At 48.0% G+C, this 19,642-nt stretch overlaps 2 protein-coding genes across 2 annotated transcripts; both read right to left on the reverse strand.

Moving 5' to 3' along the window:
- Positions 1 to 8,167: 8,167 nt before the first annotated feature.
- Positions 8,168 to 9,787, reverse strand: LOC124680598. The gene is made up of 2 exons (XM_047215666.1): positions 8,475 to 9,787; positions 8,168 to 8,278 (listed from the first exon to the last, which is right to left on the reverse strand). The coding sequence occupies exon 1, from the start codon at positions 9,785 to 9,787 to the stop codon at positions 8,906 to 8,908; it is 882 nt and encodes a 293-aa protein (XP_047071622.1). The 3' UTR covers positions 8,168 to 8,278; positions 8,475 to 8,905.
- A 7,091-nt stretch (positions 9,788 to 16,878) lies between these two features.
- Positions 16,879 to 19,642, reverse strand: LOC124680599. The gene is made up of 3 exons (XM_047215667.1): positions 18,372 to 19,642; positions 17,151 to 18,184; positions 16,879 to 17,057 (listed from the first exon to the last, which is right to left on the reverse strand). The coding sequence occupies exons 1-3, from the start codon at positions 19,640 to 19,642 to the stop codon at positions 16,879 to 16,881; spliced, it is 2,484 nt and encodes an 827-aa protein (XP_047071623.1).

The following is a 19,642-nucleotide window of genomic DNA, read 5'->3' on the forward strand; positions in this document are numbered from 1 at the left end:
CGAAAAAAACGCACGGCATTGGCATTTGGCATACTCTCAGAAACAAGAGACCGCAAAGCAGCATCTTGTATCCATAGCTTCGATGTTATGTATGAAACGCGTGACACTGTCCATATGATCGATTCCGGCCGGCTTCATTTTGTTGCTGGCTGTTCTTTGAGTCTTAACCTTGACGGTGGTGATCCGTACACCATGCTTGGGCGGAGAATATACACCTAGCATATACACACATGCATGGCAACGAAACATTAGAATGAAAACTGATAACAACCATGGGTGCATAATCAAGACGAGAGAGAGCTCGAATTTTCTTGGATCGAGCCCAGCGTTCTCGTTCGCCCATCGGTCGTAGTTGTGAGTGGATCGCACGGTGTAATGGGGATCCAGATTATTCGATGGCGTCGTCTGTTGGGCCACAGCCCACTACTGTTCATCGGGCCACGCCTTTAGCTTCCACAGCGGACAGGATTAGGGTTAACCCTAGATCAGTTGGCACTGGATCGGTGGTTTTCGTCACATCGCCTCCACCCACCAGATCTGATCTCCCTCAACCATCTCCTCCTCGTCGTTGGTCTGGAACAAACTCTGGTGATCGCAGATCGTTTGCTCAGATTGTTGCATTGCCGCGGATGGATCGGAGATTCGGAGGGCCGCGCAGATCTTCTCCGAGAAGAAGCAATTACTTCGGGTACCGGCCAAGAGCTGGATCCGATGCAGATCGACGGGATGAGCAGCGTCGATGGGAAGATGAGCGCCGCCGTGAGGAAGATTGGCGTCGCGAAGAGGAGCGACGACATGCAGATCAAGAGCGCCTCCGATTCGAGGAGCGCAGGAGGCAAGATGAACGCAGGCGTCTGGATGAAGAGCGTCAACGTGAAGCAACCCGTATCTCGGAGAGGGTTGCACGCGAGCGAGCTCTTGCTGAGAAAACTCGCAAAGATGATGAACTGCGTGCCAGAGATCGGTGGGCACATCGCTCGGAGATGGTTCCTGGTACCACCTCCAACTTCAACGCCACTCGATCTGCCGAAGTAAGTCCTGTTGCCCCATCCTTGCCATCTTCTAATACTGCTGCAGCAGATGTTCATAGTCCTCAGTTGCAAAATCAGAATAGATCCGCCGTAGTTGCCGATAGCTCTCAATCGCTTGTCTCTCTGCCGGAACCGGTGGGGTCCTCTGTACCACCACCAGTTCCTGCCTCCACCACTGCTGTGACTAGAAGAGTTGATGTTCCTCTCAGAAACCTCTCTTGTTTCTACTGCAATGGTGATCATCACATTTCTGTTTGTCAAGAAAGAGATCCGTGGGATTACAACGCCCCTTTCTTTGGCAGTGAGGAATTTGGGTCAGGGTTTTACTCTATTCCAGTTCCTGAAGAAGATAACTATCCAGTAGAGCAGCTCAACTATGCTCATATCACTGTTGAAAAGGGTGAAGTTAACTGTAGAAATATCGAGCATGAGTTCAATGTCTGGGCTGAGTCTATGAAGATCAATTGGCGTTTCTTTGCAAAAGAAGTTTCTGCTACTGAGTTTAGAACAAGATTTCCATCTGCCAAGACTATTGAGGAGCTGGCCCACTTTGGGAAATTGTTCATGAGGACTGTACCTGGTGCAATCATCAGTTTGGAGAAATGGGCAGGTGACATTGAGCCAATTTCCATCATGCAGGAGGCTTGGTTCAGGATTAAGGGCATCCCCATGAAATTCAGGAACAAGTCTACAGTATTCTATGCTGCCAGCCTTGTAGGCAAGCCCCTGGCTCTTGACAAGAACTACCTCAGACACTTTGCCTATGTGAGGGTAAAGATTGGCAGTCAGGACCTGGCCTTGGTGCCCAACTCTAGAATTGGTGAGATAAAGAAAGGTTTCTATGAGTTCCAATACTCCAGGGAACTTTTTGACCCTTCCTCTAATACTGGCAACAAGACTGTTGTTCCTACTGATGCTCAAGGTGGTGAAGGTGATCAGGGGACTCCAAAGAGGCAGAGAACAGGCATGCAAGATTCTGATGCAGGTTCTCAATCTGCTCCTCCTAAGGTCTCTGGAAATTACAAGGGTTCTCACAGGCAAACTGCTATGCATGAATCTCCTATTCCTAGGAAAGATACTGGTAAAAGGAAATTGTTTGAGCTGGAGCTTCCATGTGCCCCTGAGAAGAATTTGGTTCTCACATCTGCTGTTCCTGACAATTCTCCTCCTCTTTCAGAAGTTCACAAGGAGGTGGTTGGGGCACTTGCATCCCTTCCTTCTCAATCCTCTGAGAGTTCTTCTTCACAGAGAGCTGCTGACTCTTACAAGCAATTCCTTACTTCATTGGCTAGATCTAATAGTGACAAAGCCTTTACAATTCAGAAGGAATACAAGAATCTTCTTGATCCTATTGCTGAAAATGTCAATGAAGAGAGTGATCCTGTTGATGAACTGGTTGATTATGATAGCAGTGACAATTCACAGGATTCTGATATTCCATATTTGACTCAGGGACAGGGAATCCTTGCTTTGGCTGCTCCCTCCCTTATATCTGAGAGGACTGCAGTTGTCATTCCTGTTGATGGTCCACAACCTGAGCCTGATTCACAAGAAGAACCTCTTTCACAGGTTGATAATCCCATCATTGATGTTCCAGGTGCTGGCAATTCCTCTTCTCCTGGTGGAAATCAACAGCACCCTGCTCCCAGGATGAGTTCAAGAGTTGAAGCCAGAGGCACTCATACCTCAAGGATTGGATCTAGTATCATGGAGAATATTGAAGCCAGCAATATCCCAGGTACAAATTTAAATACTCACAACTCCTTTGCTTTATTAGATGATGAGGAGATCTTAGCTAGAGCTCTTGAAATGGGAGTTTGTCCTACTTCTTTTTCTCTTGAAAATGTTAATTATCTGAAAGATTTAGAAATTGCTAGACATAATATGGGTGTGGTACAAAACTCTGTTGTGAATTCTAATGATGTTGACTCAAATCCAATCCTGCTGCTGGGTCTGGGTGAGGAACAAAGTGAAAGTGACAGAGATGTAGAAGAGGAGCCCTTCACTCCTGTTTTATCCAGAAGGAAAAGGAGAAATAAAAAGTCTGTTTGTAAGATTGGGAGAAGTGGAGCACAGTTGACATCAGGTGATGTCATTTTGGGAGCACAATCAACATCAAGTGCTGCCCAGGTGAAGGCAAGAAATGACCACCCTTTGTGTGGCATTATTGCTGGAACCAGAAATAGGAAACAAAATCCAAAATATCTATGATAGGTGCTTCCATGAATTGCAGAGGTGTTGGAAAGAAAGGGATGAGTGCCTTCTTGGCAAATTTGATCAAAGAGCAACAGCTGGATTTTATTGGTCTTCAGGAAACAATTAAAAAAGATTATTCTTCTGCTTTTCTCAGAAGGATTGACCCTGGTGGTGATTTTGATTGGAAATGGATCAGTTCTGTTGGCAGAAGTGGAGGTATCCTGGGTGGCTTTAGGCTATCCAGGTTCACCATTTGTGATACTTCTGTTGGGAGATTTCATATCAAGGTAACCTTGCTTGATCTCAAATTAAATGTGAAATGGTGCTTCATTATCATTTATGGAGCTGCTCAGGCCTCTGATAAGGAGGAATTTCTGGTGGAACTTGGTAACATTTGCAGCAATCAAACTCTACCAATTTTGGTTGGAGGTGATTTCAATATCATGAGATTTTCAAATGAGAAGAATAAACCCATGCCTCATAACAAATGGTCAGATATTTTCAATTCCATCATTAATACCTGTGCCTTGAGAGAGATTCATATGACTGGTGGTCAGTACACCTGGTCTAATAATCATTGTGATCCCACCCTGGAAAAATTAGACAGATTTTTGATGAGTAGCTCCTGGGAGGAACTTTTTCCTCTTGTAACAGTTCATAAGTTGGTGAGGGATGTTTCTGATCATAATCCCTTAATTCTAGATACTTTGGATATCATGGTGAAGAAGAGAGATTTTAGATTTGAGAAAAGATGGCTCAAAGAGGATAATTTCCTAGACAGAGTCAAAAGGTGCTGGGAGCAACCAGTTCATGCCAAAGACAGTTTGGACAGATTATTGAAGAAATTAAAAAATGTCAAGAAAACTCTGAAAGGATGGGGAGCTAATCTGAGAGGGACAGATATCAAAAAAAAGAAAGATATTTCCAATGAATTGAAGGAACTAGAGGAGTTGGAAGAGACTGGTCCACTTTCTCCAGCACAAAGGATAAGGAGAAGTACTTTGCAGCAGGACCTGTTGTCTGTATTGGATAATGAAGAATCCTTCTGGAGACAAAGATCTAGAGAGAATTGGCTCCTCCATGGTGATAGCAATTCTGCTTTCTTTCACAGAGCTGCTAATGGGTGTAAAAGAAAGAGAACTATTTTTTCTCTGAAAGATAGGGACACAATTATTCAAGGTGATGCTGCTCTGTTGGAGCATGCTACTGCCTTTTACAAGGATCTATTTGGTCCAGTCACTGACCCTGGAATTAGGCTGAGTGATGATGTCTGGACAGAAAGTGAAAAACTCAATACCCTTGATTGTGCTGAGATGGATAGACAGTTTACCTTGGAAGAGATCAAAGATGTTATTGATCACATGGAGAAAAACAAAGCAGCTGGTCCTGATGGCTTTCCCATTGAATTTTATCAACATTGCTGGGAAATTGTGAAATTTGATATCCTGCATGTTTTCAATGATTTATTTGATCATAAAATTGGCCTGGACAGAGTTAATTATGGGGTTATTACCCTTATTCCAAAAACTGCTGATTCTGATGTCATTCAAAAGTTTAGGCCGATTTGTTTGTTACAAGTGTTCTTCAAGATTGTGACAAAGACTTTGACTGTTAGAGTTTCTCCTGTTATGGATAAGCTCCTACTTCCATGTCAGACAGCTTTTATAAAAGGAAGATACATCTCAGATGGTGTGATGCTGCTGCAGGAGATCCTGAGAGAGGAAAAAACCAGGAAGAAACAGGGGGTAGTCTTAAAAATTGACTTTGAAAAAGCATATGATAAGGTAAACTGGGGGTTTCTGTTTGATTGTTGTAGACAGAAAGGCTTCAGTGATAATTGGATGCAGTGGATTAAAAAATCAGTTGCTGGTGGGACCCTCAGTGTCAAGGTTAATGACAAAGTGGGCCCATATTTCACTAGTTATAAGGGAGTAAGGCAAGGTGATCCCTTTGCCCCCTTCCTCTTTAATATGGCTGCCAACAGTCTGGCTAAAATGATCCATCTAGCTCAAGATAATGGGCTAATCACAGGGCTGGCTGATAATATGGTGCAGAATGGGGTTGCAATCTTACAATATGCTGATGACACCATACTTTTGCTACAAGATGATGTTCAGCAAGCAATCAATTTGAAGTTACTGCTTTACATTTTTGAATCCATGTCTGGATTGAAAATCAATTTTGATAAAAGTGAAGCTCTGATGATTCTTGATGACAGTATAAAACAGAATTTCTTTGCTGAGCTGTTCAAATGTCAGATGGGCAGCTGGCCAATTAAATATTTGGGGACTCCTGTTTGTGCAAGAAGGGCCTCAGTGTCTGACATGAGATTCTTGGAGGAAAAAACCAAGAAGAAGATGTGTGGATGGATTGGCAATTCTATGTCCATTGGAGGAAGATTGATCAAAATTGATGCTTGTTTGGCTAGCACTGCAGTGTATCAGATGTCCTTGAGGTTGCTGCACAAAACAAATATTGAACAGATTGATAAGCCTATTAGATCTTTCTTCTGGGCTGGAAGTGCTGATAAAAGGAAATATCACTTTGTGAAATGGAGATGGATTTGTAAGCCAAAACAAAAAGGTGGCTTAGGTGTTAAAGACTTGACTAAATTTAATATTAGTCTGATGTGTAAGTGGTGGTGGAAGCTGGAGCATGATACTGGCCCTTGGCAGGATTTTATGAGATTAAAATATTTGAGAGGAAAAGGCATCTACTTTGCAAAAAGAAGACCTGGAGATTCTCCACTTTGGTCTGACATGCTAAAAGTCAGAGAATTGTATCTCTATGGCAGGAGAATGAATGTTGGGAATGGTTTGTTAACCAGCTTTTGGGGAGATTCTTGGTGTAGCACAAGGCCTCTCAAAGATATGTTCCCTGTACTGTTTGATATCTGTAATGAGCAAAATATTACTGTGGCTGGAGCTGCTGATATGGGATGGAGATTCTCCTACAGAAGATGGCTGACTCCTGATCTCATCATTCAGGAGGATGGGTTGCTTCAGTTGATGAATCAAGTTAACTTGACTCAGGAAAGTGACACTCCCAGATGGAAATGGTCAAAAAACGGCAGCTTCACTGTGAAATCAGTATACAGACAGATATGTGGGAGTGGTAGGGACAGATCCTTTAAACATCTGTGGAAGAGCAAAATTCCTCTCAAAATCAAAATTTGGCTCTGGTTAATTTGGCATAATGCAATAGCTACCAAGGACAATCTCCTTAAACGAAATTGGTCAGGGAACTCCAACTGCCAGTTCTGCAATGAACCAGAGTCCATTTCTCATCTTTTCTTTGGCTGCTCTGCAGCCAAATTTGTCTGGACTGCAGTGGCTACTACTGTCAAATCTCCCACTCGACCTGGGAGTTTCTCCCAATTCTTTTGGTGGTTCCCCCAATTTGCTCCTGTTAGCCGCAATACCCAGATAGCTGGTTTGGCAGCTATCTGCTGGGCCATCTGGAAAACTAGAAATAAAGCCTGTTTTGAGCAAAAAATGATTAGCTCTCCTTTTGATCTAATCAGCTACGCCGCTGTTTTCATGAATTATTGGGCAGGTTTGCATGGAGAACAGGATGCATTAGATCTTCGTGCGGGTGCTGATGGGCTCTTACGCCTGGCTGAGGTAGCAGGAGTTAGATCCTCTGGAAACGATGGCCGAGGTGATCGTCTGCGTTTGGAGGACAATAGAACTGGAGAAGATGCAAACGATGATGCTGTTGCTTGATTGCCCCCTGGGAGTTATGCTTGTAGTTGGTCCCTTTTGGCTGAAGTTGTTAGCCTGTTAAAACTTTATGTTGGTGCTGTAATCCCCCTTAAAACGCTAGCATTAGGCGGCGATCCTCCGCTTTTGTTTCTGTTGTTTCGTGAACTCTGATGTATTTTCGTTATCTCCTTTGATAATGAAAATTCGATCCCTGTTGGATCGTTTGGAAAAAAAAAAATTCACCTTGCACCACATAGAACAAATTAGCACCGGAGTCCATATCTTTGCCAGCATAATCCAAACACATGTTCTCACCCACACAATGTTCGCGCCGTGGGAGCGGCATAATGATCGGCTTGCTGAGGTAAAGAGAGCAGTCTACAACAAGCAGTTCAAAAGCAGCAAGCCCTCCATTTCTGCAGGTGTAGATAAAGCCATCGACAAATACACATCTACCATTTATTAGGAGGTCCTTTATACAGACAGGTGGTGGCGGGTTTTCTTTGAAAGCAGCCAAAGGCACGACAACAAGCCATCGTTTGGCAGCCAGGTCAAACAGAAGACATGAGCATGTGACAGCATCACAAACCATGAACGATTCACCGTTCACTACCACATATCCAGAGATAACAACCCTCCTGCCGACGACATCCGACTCATCTGCCATGTAACGCAACCATGAGGTGGTGGATCCATAATTGAACTGTGTCTGATGGTAAACTTGCAGAGTCTCAGTAAGAGCAATGGTCTCTTGGCCAACTCTGATAACCATAACGAAAGGACCAGCACTAGGACGCCTTACAGGTCGCTCGGAAGTCTGCCTATCCTTGTTCAGACTAAACTCACGCATGCCGGCTCCTGTGGACGAGACCGCGTGTATTTTTGAGCCACTCTGGAAAAAGTGCCAATCACAACCACCCACATCTGCAACATAACACGGTTCAAGGGGCTTGACATCATCATCCATGGCGCCCGTCTGGTAGATGAGTGATCGTGAGCCAGCTCGGCAAATGATAATCAGATCTTTCTTGATAGTTGTTGTAGCCAGCTTCACAGGTACAGCATGACTTGAAGAACATACTTGTTGTCTTGAAGCAGGATCAACCGGCAGACTGCGACTCAGTCCCGAGGGAGGAATTGAGCGCCTATCCATCATGTATCTGCATGCACGAAGAGAAACTTGTTTAGATGTATAAGCTAGGTTAAACATGAAGCTTAATTTAGATCAAGCAAGACCTGCAACAACTAAGCATCTTGGATGGATGCTCGACGTGCTGGGAACTGGTTAGACCCTCTTCCTCTTCTCCACGTTGCTGCAGCACCAGAGAGCCCTGGTCTTCATACTCCCTAATTAATCAATTGATAATTAGTTGACAGTAAAAAAAAACATTTTAGCAATCTGGCAGGTGACCACAAAAATGCTTATTGTAGATTGATTGCTTGAGACAAAAAAAACTCTAACTAGTCAACGAGGTGACCAGCACGAATCCGTGTATGATCAATCAAATTAACAGAAACTGGCTAGCTAGCATGGTATGCTTACTGTAGGAAGCAGAAATGCTGGTGTGCTGCCGGATTGGGCACCATGTCTAGCTGACGGAAAGTGGAATGCAGCGCCTTGATTCCTCCCTGAGCCAGGTCCTGGTCCTGGGTGTCATGGAGGTAGAAGGTGGTGACGATGGCGTGCAGGTTTTTGCAGGGGCATTGTTCGACCCACGCCATACTGATCCAGACAGCGCACATGAGGTGGCTGGAAAGGCGGGTGAGTAAGCCGTACCCTTGCTCGGGTTTGAAAGGGCAGAGAAACTCGATCTGGACGGGCAGATCCAGCTTGAGCTGCTGCGTCCCCCCCTGATCATCCTTTTGGTAGGTGAGCTTGTAGGCATAGATGATGTTGTTGCAGAGAAAGTAGACGGCTTTGTGGTGTTGGACATATATGGCGCGACCAAGGATAGGGAGGTAGCGTTGCGACCTTTAATTGTCGGTGTCGGTGAGCACCCGAGTCCAGCTGCCTGAGTCAGTGTCGAAGGTTAAGAAGAGGCCGTATTGTAGGAAGGAGACGAGGATGAGTTTGGCGTCGGGGATCACGGCGTAGCCCTGGAGCAACCTGTCAGTCCACGGGGGCAAGGGGTGGTGTAAGGGTGGGCTGGTGAAGGGGCTCCCGACAAGCTCCCACCGCGTCCCGCCACCGGACACGGGGACAAGGCGTCGCATGACCAAGCTGAGCGCCGTGTTGATGCCATGACATTGCGGGGTGGCGGACAGAGCCCAGGTCTGGCCGTCGGCGGAGATGGGTATGCAATGGTCAGCGGTGGTCCCATCAATCTCCGGCAGAGGCATCTCCTGCGGCTGCGGCTGCATAGTTAGCTGCAGGGCCTGGGGTTGCTGCTCAAGTGTGTGATGCAGGACGCAGAGCGAGCAGCCGTCGGAAGCCAGGGGGGCGACGCCAGCTTTGAAGGTGTACCCCGGCGGCTTGGCGAGGGCGATGTCGTGGAAGACATCAAGCGCGTCGTTGCTCCGGCCGAGGATACGGCCGGATCGCGCGACGCGGAGGCGGAACACCCGTAGGGTGGAGGAGGCGCCGTCGGCAACGCCGGCTAGCAGCGACCAGGCGGGGAGGTGGTGGTCGGCGGCGTCGGCGTCGGGGAGGCTGTCGTAGTCAACCCCTGGGGCGACGCGGCGGCGAGCGCACGAGGGAAAAAAGGTCCAGCGGCACATGCAATCGCACAAACGGCACCTACGCCACTCGTCCTCCCCCTCCGAGTCCGAGTCCGAGTCCGACTCCTCCTCCTCCTCCTCCGACAGCATCGGCTCCGCCACCTCCGACAGCATCGGCTCTGCCTCCGCCGCCAGCATCGACCTAGGGTTTCACTTCACTCGGGATTCAAATCCAATCCAACTTGGGGACGAGAGCGCGAGCCTGGGATTCGGGCCTAGCCTTTTATTACTTAGTACTCCGTAGTAGAAAAATAAGAAGCGGACACGGTTTGGTTTTCTCCTCTGTTTGGTAGGGAGCCAACTGGGCCGTGGCCCATCGCGTAAGGCTACTCTGGCCAGAACAACCGCTTCCAAACATTGTTTCGTCGACGGTGCGTTTTATTTTTGAGGCAATAGCACAGGTAGTAAAACAACTTGCATTGCAGGTGCAACATCATACTCCCTCTGTCCGCCGGCGGTGAGTGTCGGAGTGGTCATTTTGCAAAAACAAAAAAATATACTGTAGAACTCCCGACAAACCTCGATTACTTCAACTACATCGCTCACTTCCCCTCTTCCTCTTCCTCGCTCACCGCCACCCGACGTCGTCTCCCTGTTTCCTCGCTCGGCCGCTGTGAGGAGACGTCCCGCCTCCTTCGTGGCCTCCCGCTGGCGCGAGATCTCAACGACGTGGTCGAAGTTGGCGGCGTTGAAGAACTCCCGCTCCTCCTCCATCAGCCTCCGGAAGCGCTGCGCGTTGAAGCAAGCCAGGATCGCCGCCTGCTCCGGGTCACCGGGGACCTGCTGCTGCTGGCCCCACTACGCCGCCTCAGCTTCTACGTCTTCTATGTACGCCTCGTCCCACTCGTCGAACCGAGAGTCGCCAAAGTCGTCGGTGTTGAAGTGGATCTCGGCGTCGGGTTGTGGCTGCGGTGGTGGTTGCGGCGCTAATGGCAACGTGCGGCCATTACGACCAAGCATCGAATACGTCGTATGCAGCCGTCGCGGCATTGTTCTGCAGAGGAATGCAACGGTGGTGACACGTGGCACTAGGCCAACATGCCACCATAGTAGTTTTAGCAATTACACTGGGAGGTGGTTTATTTTGTTAATTCACTCAGGCAGGTGGTCTGATTTGCCAAAAATCGTCCGGTTAAGCTATAGATCTCACCACCATCTGTGGGCCACCCATCTTGCCAGAATCTAAAGGCCATATCGTGGTATATACCTTTTTTTTGAAAAGGTAATATATTAAGCACGCAAGCCGCCTCATTAAAAACCTTCCAGTCCCCTTCGGTACCCTGGTAAGGAAAAGAGTGCGTCTGAAACTTGCTGCTGCACAGTTAAAATATGGTTACATCACTGAGAAGCTTATCAAGGAGGAAGCTAGGGGGATCATCGTCCCAATTACAAGAGATCTTATTACTATAACTATAACTAGCTAACTCATGAGCCACTTGATTTGCTTCCCGAGGGCAGAATTTGAAGCTTACATCTCCAATATTTGAGGCTGTATCAATACAATCTGCAAAGATCGCCGCTGATTCATTCCACCATCTGTCCTCTCCAGTACAAGCTTCAATAGTTTCCAGCGAGTCTGATTCCGCAATAATCCTGTTGCAACCCAATTTCTCTGCCAGAGTTAGACCATATTTCATTGCATGGGCCTCGGCCATCGCCACTGAGGAGACACGTGATAGGAAGGAACAGCTAGCCAGAACGAGCCTGCCATCATAATCTCGGATCACAGCCCCCACCGCGCCAGCACGGTCCTCTACATGAAATGACGCGTCGACATTGAGTTTAAGAAATCTAGGCTCCGGCCTAGTCCATCTTTCAGACCTCGGGTCGCCTTTTAATTTGCTCTTGCTTGCATTTGCTGTGATAGTTAAGATCAATGAAAATAATATTTTTGTAACACTACTCTATTGTGTACTTAAACGTGCATTTCACATTACTAAAAGAGTTAAGTGTGTTCACGTACCCGCATGCTGAGAGGCCTCTTCCGCCCCTTTGTTTTGGACTGTGAGATCTCAGTTTGTGTCGATCTGAGTCGTACGTTGAATTGGTCACTTTTGCTACATTGCCCCACGGTTCAATGTCTTGGGTAAACTGCAGGCCGGTAAAAAATCTTCCCAGCCGCCCCCAAGGGCTCCCACAGCGAGGAGCGCCGCCGAACGCGGGATGGCCAGGGGGTCTGAACGCCGGCGCGACGCCGAGGGCTCCCGCGGAGAGAAATGCCGCCGCACGCGCCAGCCATGGTGCCTCAACGCCAGTGCCATGCCGAGGGCTCCCGCGGCGAGAAGCGCCGCCGCGCGCGCTGGCCAGGGACTCCTCGCGCAGCGCTATGCCGCCAGAATGCGGCTTGGTCTGCAGCGCCCTGCACCCATCTTTTTTTCTCCTTCGGGTCGAACTCCCTGCTCCATGAGGATTGTGAACGACCAACAGCTTCTGTACCTCCCTGACGATGATGCGACATCCAGCCGGCGCGTTCGCCAGCTATTGTGGACGTGATGGTTGACCCCTGCTGTGGATTGGAAGGACCTCACGGCTTGTGCTCCATAAGGTCAAGCCAACGAAGAAGAAATCCGGACCATGGTGAGCATCAAGGATGTTCGTTTCACGCCATCTAATTGTTTGCATTCTGTTAGATCGATGATTAATAAAATGAAGGAACAAAATCTGTAGGTGGTGAATGCACCGCTTCTATCATCTCGCATACCGCCTTGAATTATCCATGGACTCACTATTGGTTAGCTGCGCTCATCTAGCCGGAATCAGAGGTACACAGGCAGAAGAAGAAAACGGAGCAGGAGGGAGGCTCGGCGTCTCTTATTTTTTTTTGAAACGAGGCAAAAGCTTTGCCTTTCATTGATATAGGAGAAAAGAGTTGGCCCGTTTATGAGGAAAACAGGCCGAAAAACCGTTACAACACGACACCACACGCCAGCCCCGAGGCTGCGCTCCACACGGGTCGACGACCAGCCAGGTCGACACCACACCTCAACGCAACAGGCGGAGGCGAAAGACCGGAGCCACCGCTCCAACTACCACGCCGGCCCCGAGGCCGCGCCCCGCCTGGCCGAAGACGAACCCGCCTCCGCCGAAACCACCAAAACACTCCACAAGTCCCATTGTCCGGTGGACATCCAAAGCGAGGCCCCAAGAGGCAAAACGACGCAAGAGCGCCGTCCACGCCCGATCCCGCAAGGGATCTAGGGTTTCCCCCCGGAGAGCCCGAGCGAAGAACAAGAAACACCCGCTTCGACGACGCCTTCAAGAAGTAAGTGGCGCCCACAAGCGTCACCGTCGTCGGTCCTGGCCGGCCGCCAGGACAGAGCTTTCGCCCAGCAAAGAGTTCCAAGACCTCGCGCCCGCCAACAAGGACCGGCACAAACCACCACCTGCAGCCGCTGAGCAACCTCCTAGCCCACCTGTAGCCTCCGACGCGCAGAGGGCAGCACAGCCCGAAGCCAACAGAGTACCGCCGAAGATCACCGTGGGCGCCGCCGGAACGCCACATAGAGGGGACGCCGACCAACACCGACACGGGGCTCGAGGACGAACACCGAAAACCGCAGACTTGAACTCCCCGCACCACCCGAAGCCGCCACCGCACTGCCACCCCGGCGCCAGACCATGGCCAACACCGCGCCACCCCAGCGCCATGAAGGAGACACCACCAACGCCAACAGCGGCCACGGCCCACATGGCCCGACAGGCCCAGATCGGGGCCCGCCCATCGCCGCAGCCTCCCGAAGCAGCACCGTCGCCATGACCCCCGGCTGGCACCTCCGCCGTGGCCACCCACAGGCTCCTCCGCCGCGGCCTCCACCGCGGCCTCCATCACTGCGGCCTCCCGCTGCAGGCCGTCGCCGCGGCCATCCGATTGAAGCACCACCGCCGCGTCCACCCGAAGCAGCTCCGCCGCCGTGGCCGCCCGAAGCAGCGCCGCCGCGGCCTCCCGAAGCAGCCCCGCCGGGCCGACACCGGCCGCCGCGAGCCAGCCCGTAACCTCCGCTGCCGCCCGCAGCGCCCCCGCGCCGGGGAAACGCGAGGGGAAAAGATGAGGCGGAGAAACAACCGCCCCGCCGCCACCATCCTTGAGGCGCGCACGGCTTCGCCGGCGTCCCCTCCGGCGGCGGCGAAGCGGGGGAGGGAGAGGGAGGTCCTTGTGGCGGCGCTAGGGTTTCTCCCCCGAGCCGCCAGAGGAGCGACGCGAGGGAACCTTAGTATATCAACGCTATCACCATATGCCCACTGCTTGGCTCGGCGTCTCTTAGCCATGGTTGGTGTCCATCTGCAAAAAGGCAACATCACCTGGCCACTTGAGTCCATGTACCTGGTATGCGTGTATGTTCTTCTTGCCGTTTGTTTCGATTTGATGTGCTGCGTGTTAGCTGGTATCATGGACGACTTTTTTTTTTTGGATTGGATGCTTCATTTCAGTAGGAAACATTGTTCTAGAGGCAAAGAGTGTACTTGATTTAGATGCTCGATTGAGTCTATATTTTGGTCTTTGAGATGTCCTAAAAAAAAAATCCAAACTCTGTACATCTTAAGTCGATATTTCTTTCCCAGTTTGGTTGTAGGTGCTATGTGCAAAACTCGGTGTTAAATTTAGCGCTTGATATGTTATCACAATTTTTTTGCCTTGAGCGAAGAACTGAAAAATTATTTATCTGAAAGTAAGATTTGGAGAGTGATTATTTGGTTATTCCAACGTCACTAACTATGTGGTTCTAAACATGATTGAGGGATTAGTTATTAGTGTGTAATCAAATTTTAAGATTTTGAGGATTTAATTTTGAAGATTTTGCATAACTTGAAGCTCCGTTTAACTACTGAAAAATATAAAATGATTTCTGAAAAATATAAGGTATAAATTTGAAAGAAGTTACCTGAGTTGTGCATGTAGACTTTTATCTGTACAAGCTCGAAAAGGGATCTTAGGTAAAGTGGGAGTATTCAAAATATTTTTGGTTGAGAAATAACATTTATCTTTTTCGGCAGGTAAATGAAGCAGTTAAGTGATGAAATAATCCACTAAACATGGTAGTTTTCTAAGGGCCTGAGCTTGAGCATTCCATTTATTCAGTGCATCTCACGCGAGTGGTATTTATCTTTAGAAGTAGGCAGGAGTTTTCAAAGGGCATGATGTACCAGAATTGGATTACATTATATGCATGTCTTGGAATAGTGTTATTAACCAAGAGTTAATGATTATTGACTACTACTTATCAGCTTCCATTTTAGCCAGTATATAACAAAATCATTACAAGAATAATTAGTGTCTGGGCCAATAATAATATATTCACGGTCCTAAAGTCCTAAAATAACCAGTGCATGGGCCAATAATAATATATTAACAATCCCAAAATCATACAAGAATAGTCAGTGATTGAGCCTGGGCCAACAATATCATAGATTGAGTGCTTTGTTTTCCTTTTTAGTCAGAGATTTGTAGCTTCTTCTAAGTCTACTAATGGGGTTTTAGGACAATGAACAATCTTAATCTTTGTAGGGCTAACCAGTTATGCCTTATTTCAGTTTTAGAAACAATGCATGATGCAACTTTTCTGACATTTCTTAAGTTTTCTTTAATTAAGTATAGATGATGAGAAGTTGGGATCTAAAAAGATAATGGGTGTGTGCAACTTCTTTCCTCCTACGCATATATGGGGTTTGTCCCCACGAAAGCTCAAGTACCATTATACAGTACCTCCTTCAATTCATGCTAGCACTCATGCATGTACTGTGTATCATGAATTGCATGGGTCCTAATCATGTATGAAGAAATTATTGACTTGAAGTTTATAAAGTTGAAAATGATTTCTGTTGAATTTCTTATTTTGTATTTTACAAACTATAAAAATATTTACATGCTGACTTGCTTAACTTTGCCAACCATTTTGCTTTGCTTGCCTCCACGGTGCACCAAAACCCGCACGCATGATATCATCCTTTATTTTCATGTTTTAGGTCTGCATTTATGTTCTGTTTTCTAATTTGGGATGTGTTTGTGTTTTTGTTTATTCTGGTTGTTGTATTTTTAGGAACCTTCTCTCCTACTGATGGCAAAGGTTCACTGTATTACCTAGTGATTATGTCAGTTTGGCACACGTTATCTGTTCCTTTTACCATTATTTTTATCTGGAGTATTCCTAATGTTGTGCTTGGACATGTATAATATATTTTTGCAAACAAGGCCATATCGTCAAATGTTGTCGAAATATCATCAGACCACTCTGTAAATTCAGCATGTAATAATCTCCATGTGTTCTGATATTGTACTCTGATCTGCTTTGTTGGAAAAATTCACGGATGTCAGATCCCAGGGGCGGCTCGGCAAGTTTTCTTTGTACATTAAGATGAAAAAATATATGATAACCAGTTATCCCAAGAAACAACGATACAGAATAATGAAAAGCACATACATTTGATCATGTTGGCTGTTAGTGTCACAAAAAAGGCATGTGAGTGCAATGCACAAGCCATGCAGGCGGCGAGGCGAAGCTCGCCTTTCCATCTAGTAGTCCATGTAAATTCATTAAGTTGCGTGTTGCAGTACACATTTACTAGTGATATAAATAGAGAGTGGCCAAATAAGATCTGAGTTACATGTAAGATGTAGCCATTTATTTTGTAAAATTCAAAAATCATTTCCTTAAGTTTTTAAAAAATCTAAAAAATTCTAGATGCAGCCAATGTTGTATCCTGTAATGGTGAAAAACCTTAATGTGAACTTCTTTATACTCTTTGCTACATAAAAATGACAAAATTTAACAAGTTTTTATAGTTTTGAAATATTTACTATTACACAAAGAATTTCATAAAATTTTAAATTTGTAGTATGCACCATTGGCAACATCCAAGGATTTTTTGTACTTTTTTAAATAAAAATCAACATATAATTTACAATTCTTTTAAATGGCTACATGAAGCTATGCCTCCGTTTATAGTTTCCAGTCATAAATATTCAAGAACTTCTTTAAATTTGATCAAATGTAATTTTATTTGGTAAAATGAAACTAGAAGCACACTTATTCCTACACGGAGGATCAATGATGATAAATTGATTTATGCACGTGCATCGACTCTACATGCGTGCACCGGTGGCGTTCGATCGTCCAGGAGCAAGCAATGCATGCAGGGGCGTATACGAATTTGAAAATTTCTTTACTACTACCTACTCTTTTGTTTAAAGTTCAGCCTAGTTAGCTTTTTTTATACATGCCAGGATCGTCGCGTCACGCACAAGAGACCGCAAAGCAGCATCTTGTATCCATAGCTTCGATGTTATGTATGAAACGCGTGACACTGTCCATATGATCGATTCCGGCCGGCTTCATTTTGTTGTTGGCTGTTCTTTGAGTCTTAACCTTGACCGTGGTGATCCGTACACCATGCTTGGGCGGAGAATATACACCTAGCATATACACACATGCATCGCAACGAAACATTAGAATGAAAACTGATAACAACCATGGGTGCATAATCAAAACGAGAGAGAGCTATTCACCTTGCACCACGTAGAACAAATTAGCACCGGAGTCCATATCTTTGCCAGCATAATCCAAACACATGTCCTCACCCACACAATGTTCGCGCCGTGGGAGCGGCAAAATGATCGGCTTGCTGAGGTAAAGAGAGCAGTCTACAACAAGCAGTTCAAAAGCAGCAAGCCCTCCATTTCTGCAGGTGTAGATAAAGCCATCGACAAATACACATTTACCATTTATTAGGAGGTCCTTTATACAGACAGGCGGTGGCGGGTTTTCTTTGAAAGCAGCCAAAGGCACGACAACAAGCCATCGTTTGGCAGCCAAGTCAAACAGAAGACATGAGCATGTGACAGCATCGCAAACCATGAACGATTCATCGTTCATTGCCACATATCCAGAGATAACTACCCTCCTGCCGACGACATCCGATTCATCTGCCATGTAACGCAACCATGAGGTTGAGGTGGTGGATCCATAATTGAACTGTGTCTGATGGTAAACTTGCAGAGTATCAGTAAGAGCAATGGTCTCTTGGCCAACTCTGATAACCATAACGAAAGGACCAGTACTAGGACGCCATACAGGTCGCTCGAAAGTCTGCCTGTCCTTGTTGAGACTAAACTCAAGCATGCCTGCTCTTATGGACGAGACTGCGTGTATTTTTGAGCCACTCTGGAAAAAGTGCCAATCATGATCACCCACATCTGCAGCATAGCACGGTTCAAGGGGCTTGACATCGTCATCCATGGCGCCTGTCTGATAGATGACTGATCGTGAGCCAGCTTGGCAAATGATAATCAGATCTTTCTTGATAGTTGTTGTAGCCGGCTTCACAGGCACAGCATGGCTTGAAGAACAGACTTGTTGTCTTGAAGCAGGATCAACCGGCAGGGTGCGACTCGGTCCTGAGGGAGGAGTTGAGCGCATTTTCATCATGGATCTGCAACAACTAAGCATCTTGGATGGATGCTCGACGTGCTGGGAACAGGTTAGACCCTCTTCCTCTTCTCCACGTTGCTGCAGCGCCACAGAGCCCTGGTCCTCGTACTCCCTAACCAATTGATTAGTTGACAGACAAAGAAAAAAACCTGTAAGCAATCTGGTAGGTGACCACAAAAATGCTTACAGTAGATTGATTACTTGAGACAAAAAAAATTGTAACTAGCAACCGAGGCGCGGGGACAACACGAATGCTGGCATGATCAATCAAACTAATAAAAACTAGCTAGTATGCTTACTGTAGAAAGCAGAATTGTTGGTTTGCTGCCGGATTGGGTGCCATGTCTAGCCTGCGGTAAGTGGAGTGCAGCACCTTGATTCCTCCCTGAGCCGGGTCCTGGGCGTCATGGAGGTAGAAGGTGGTGACGATGGCATGCAGGTTGTCGCACGGGCATTTGTCGTACGACGCCAGACTGATCCAGACAGCGCACATGAGGTGGCTGGAAAGGCGGGTGAGTAAGCCATAGCCATGGTCGGATTTGAAAGGGCAGACAAAGTCGATGAGGACGGGCAGATCCAGCTTGAGCTGCTGCATCCCCCCCTGATCATCCTTTTGGTAGGTGAGCTTGTAGGCATAGATGGCGTTGTCCATGAGAAAGTAGACGGCTTTGTGGTGTTGGACATATATGGCGCGGTTAAGGATAGGGAGGTAGCGTTGCGACCTTGTTTTGTCGGTGTCGGTGAGCACCCTAGTCCAGCTGCCGGAGTCGGTGGCGAAGGTGAAGAAGAGGCCGTATTGTAGGAAGGAGACGAGGATGAGTTTGGCGTCGGGGATCATGGCGTAGCCCTGGACGTAGCTGCCACCCCAGGGGGGCAAGGGGTAGTGAAAGGGTGGGCAGGTGAAGGGGCTCCCGACAAGCTCCCACCGCCTCCCGACAAGGCGTCGCATGGCCACGATTAACGACCTGACATCACGTTGCAGGGTGGCGGACAGAGCCCAGATGTGGCCGTCGTCCATGGAGATGGGCGTGCAAAGGTCAGGGGTGGACGTCCCTTCAATCTCCGGTAGAGGCATCTCCTGCGGCTTGGGCGGCTGCAGAGTTAGCTGCAGGGCCTGGGTTTGCTCAAGATACTGGTGATGCACGACGCAGAGCGAGCGGCCGAGGGGGGCGACGCCAGCTTGGAAGGTGTACTCCGGCGGCTTGGCGAGGGCGATGTCGTGGAAGATCTCGAGCGCGTCGTCGCTCCGGCCGAGGATACGGCCGGATCGCGCCACGCGGAGGCGGCTCACCCGTAGGGAGGAGGAGGCGCCGTCGGCAACTCCGACCAGCAGCGACCAGGCGGGAGGGTGGTGGTCGGCGTCGGGGAGGCGGACGTAGTCGATCCCGGGGGCGACGCGGCGGTCAGCACCAGAGGGAAAGTTGATCCAGTAGCACAGGCAATCGCACAGACGGCACCTCCGCCGCTTCTCCTCCCCATCCGGCTCCGGCTCCTCCCCATCCGACGGCGACTCTCCCTCCGACTCCTCCGACAGCATCGGCTCCGCCGCCTCTGCCTCCGCCGCCAGCAT

Source organism: Lolium rigidum, unplaced genomic scaffold (assembly GCF_022539505.1).
Source record: "Lolium rigidum isolate FL_2022 unplaced genomic scaffold, APGP_CSIRO_Lrig_0.1 contig_20310_1, whole genome shotgun sequence".
Taxonomy (NCBI): Eukaryota; Viridiplantae; Streptophyta; class Magnoliopsida; order Poales; family Poaceae; genus Lolium; species Lolium rigidum.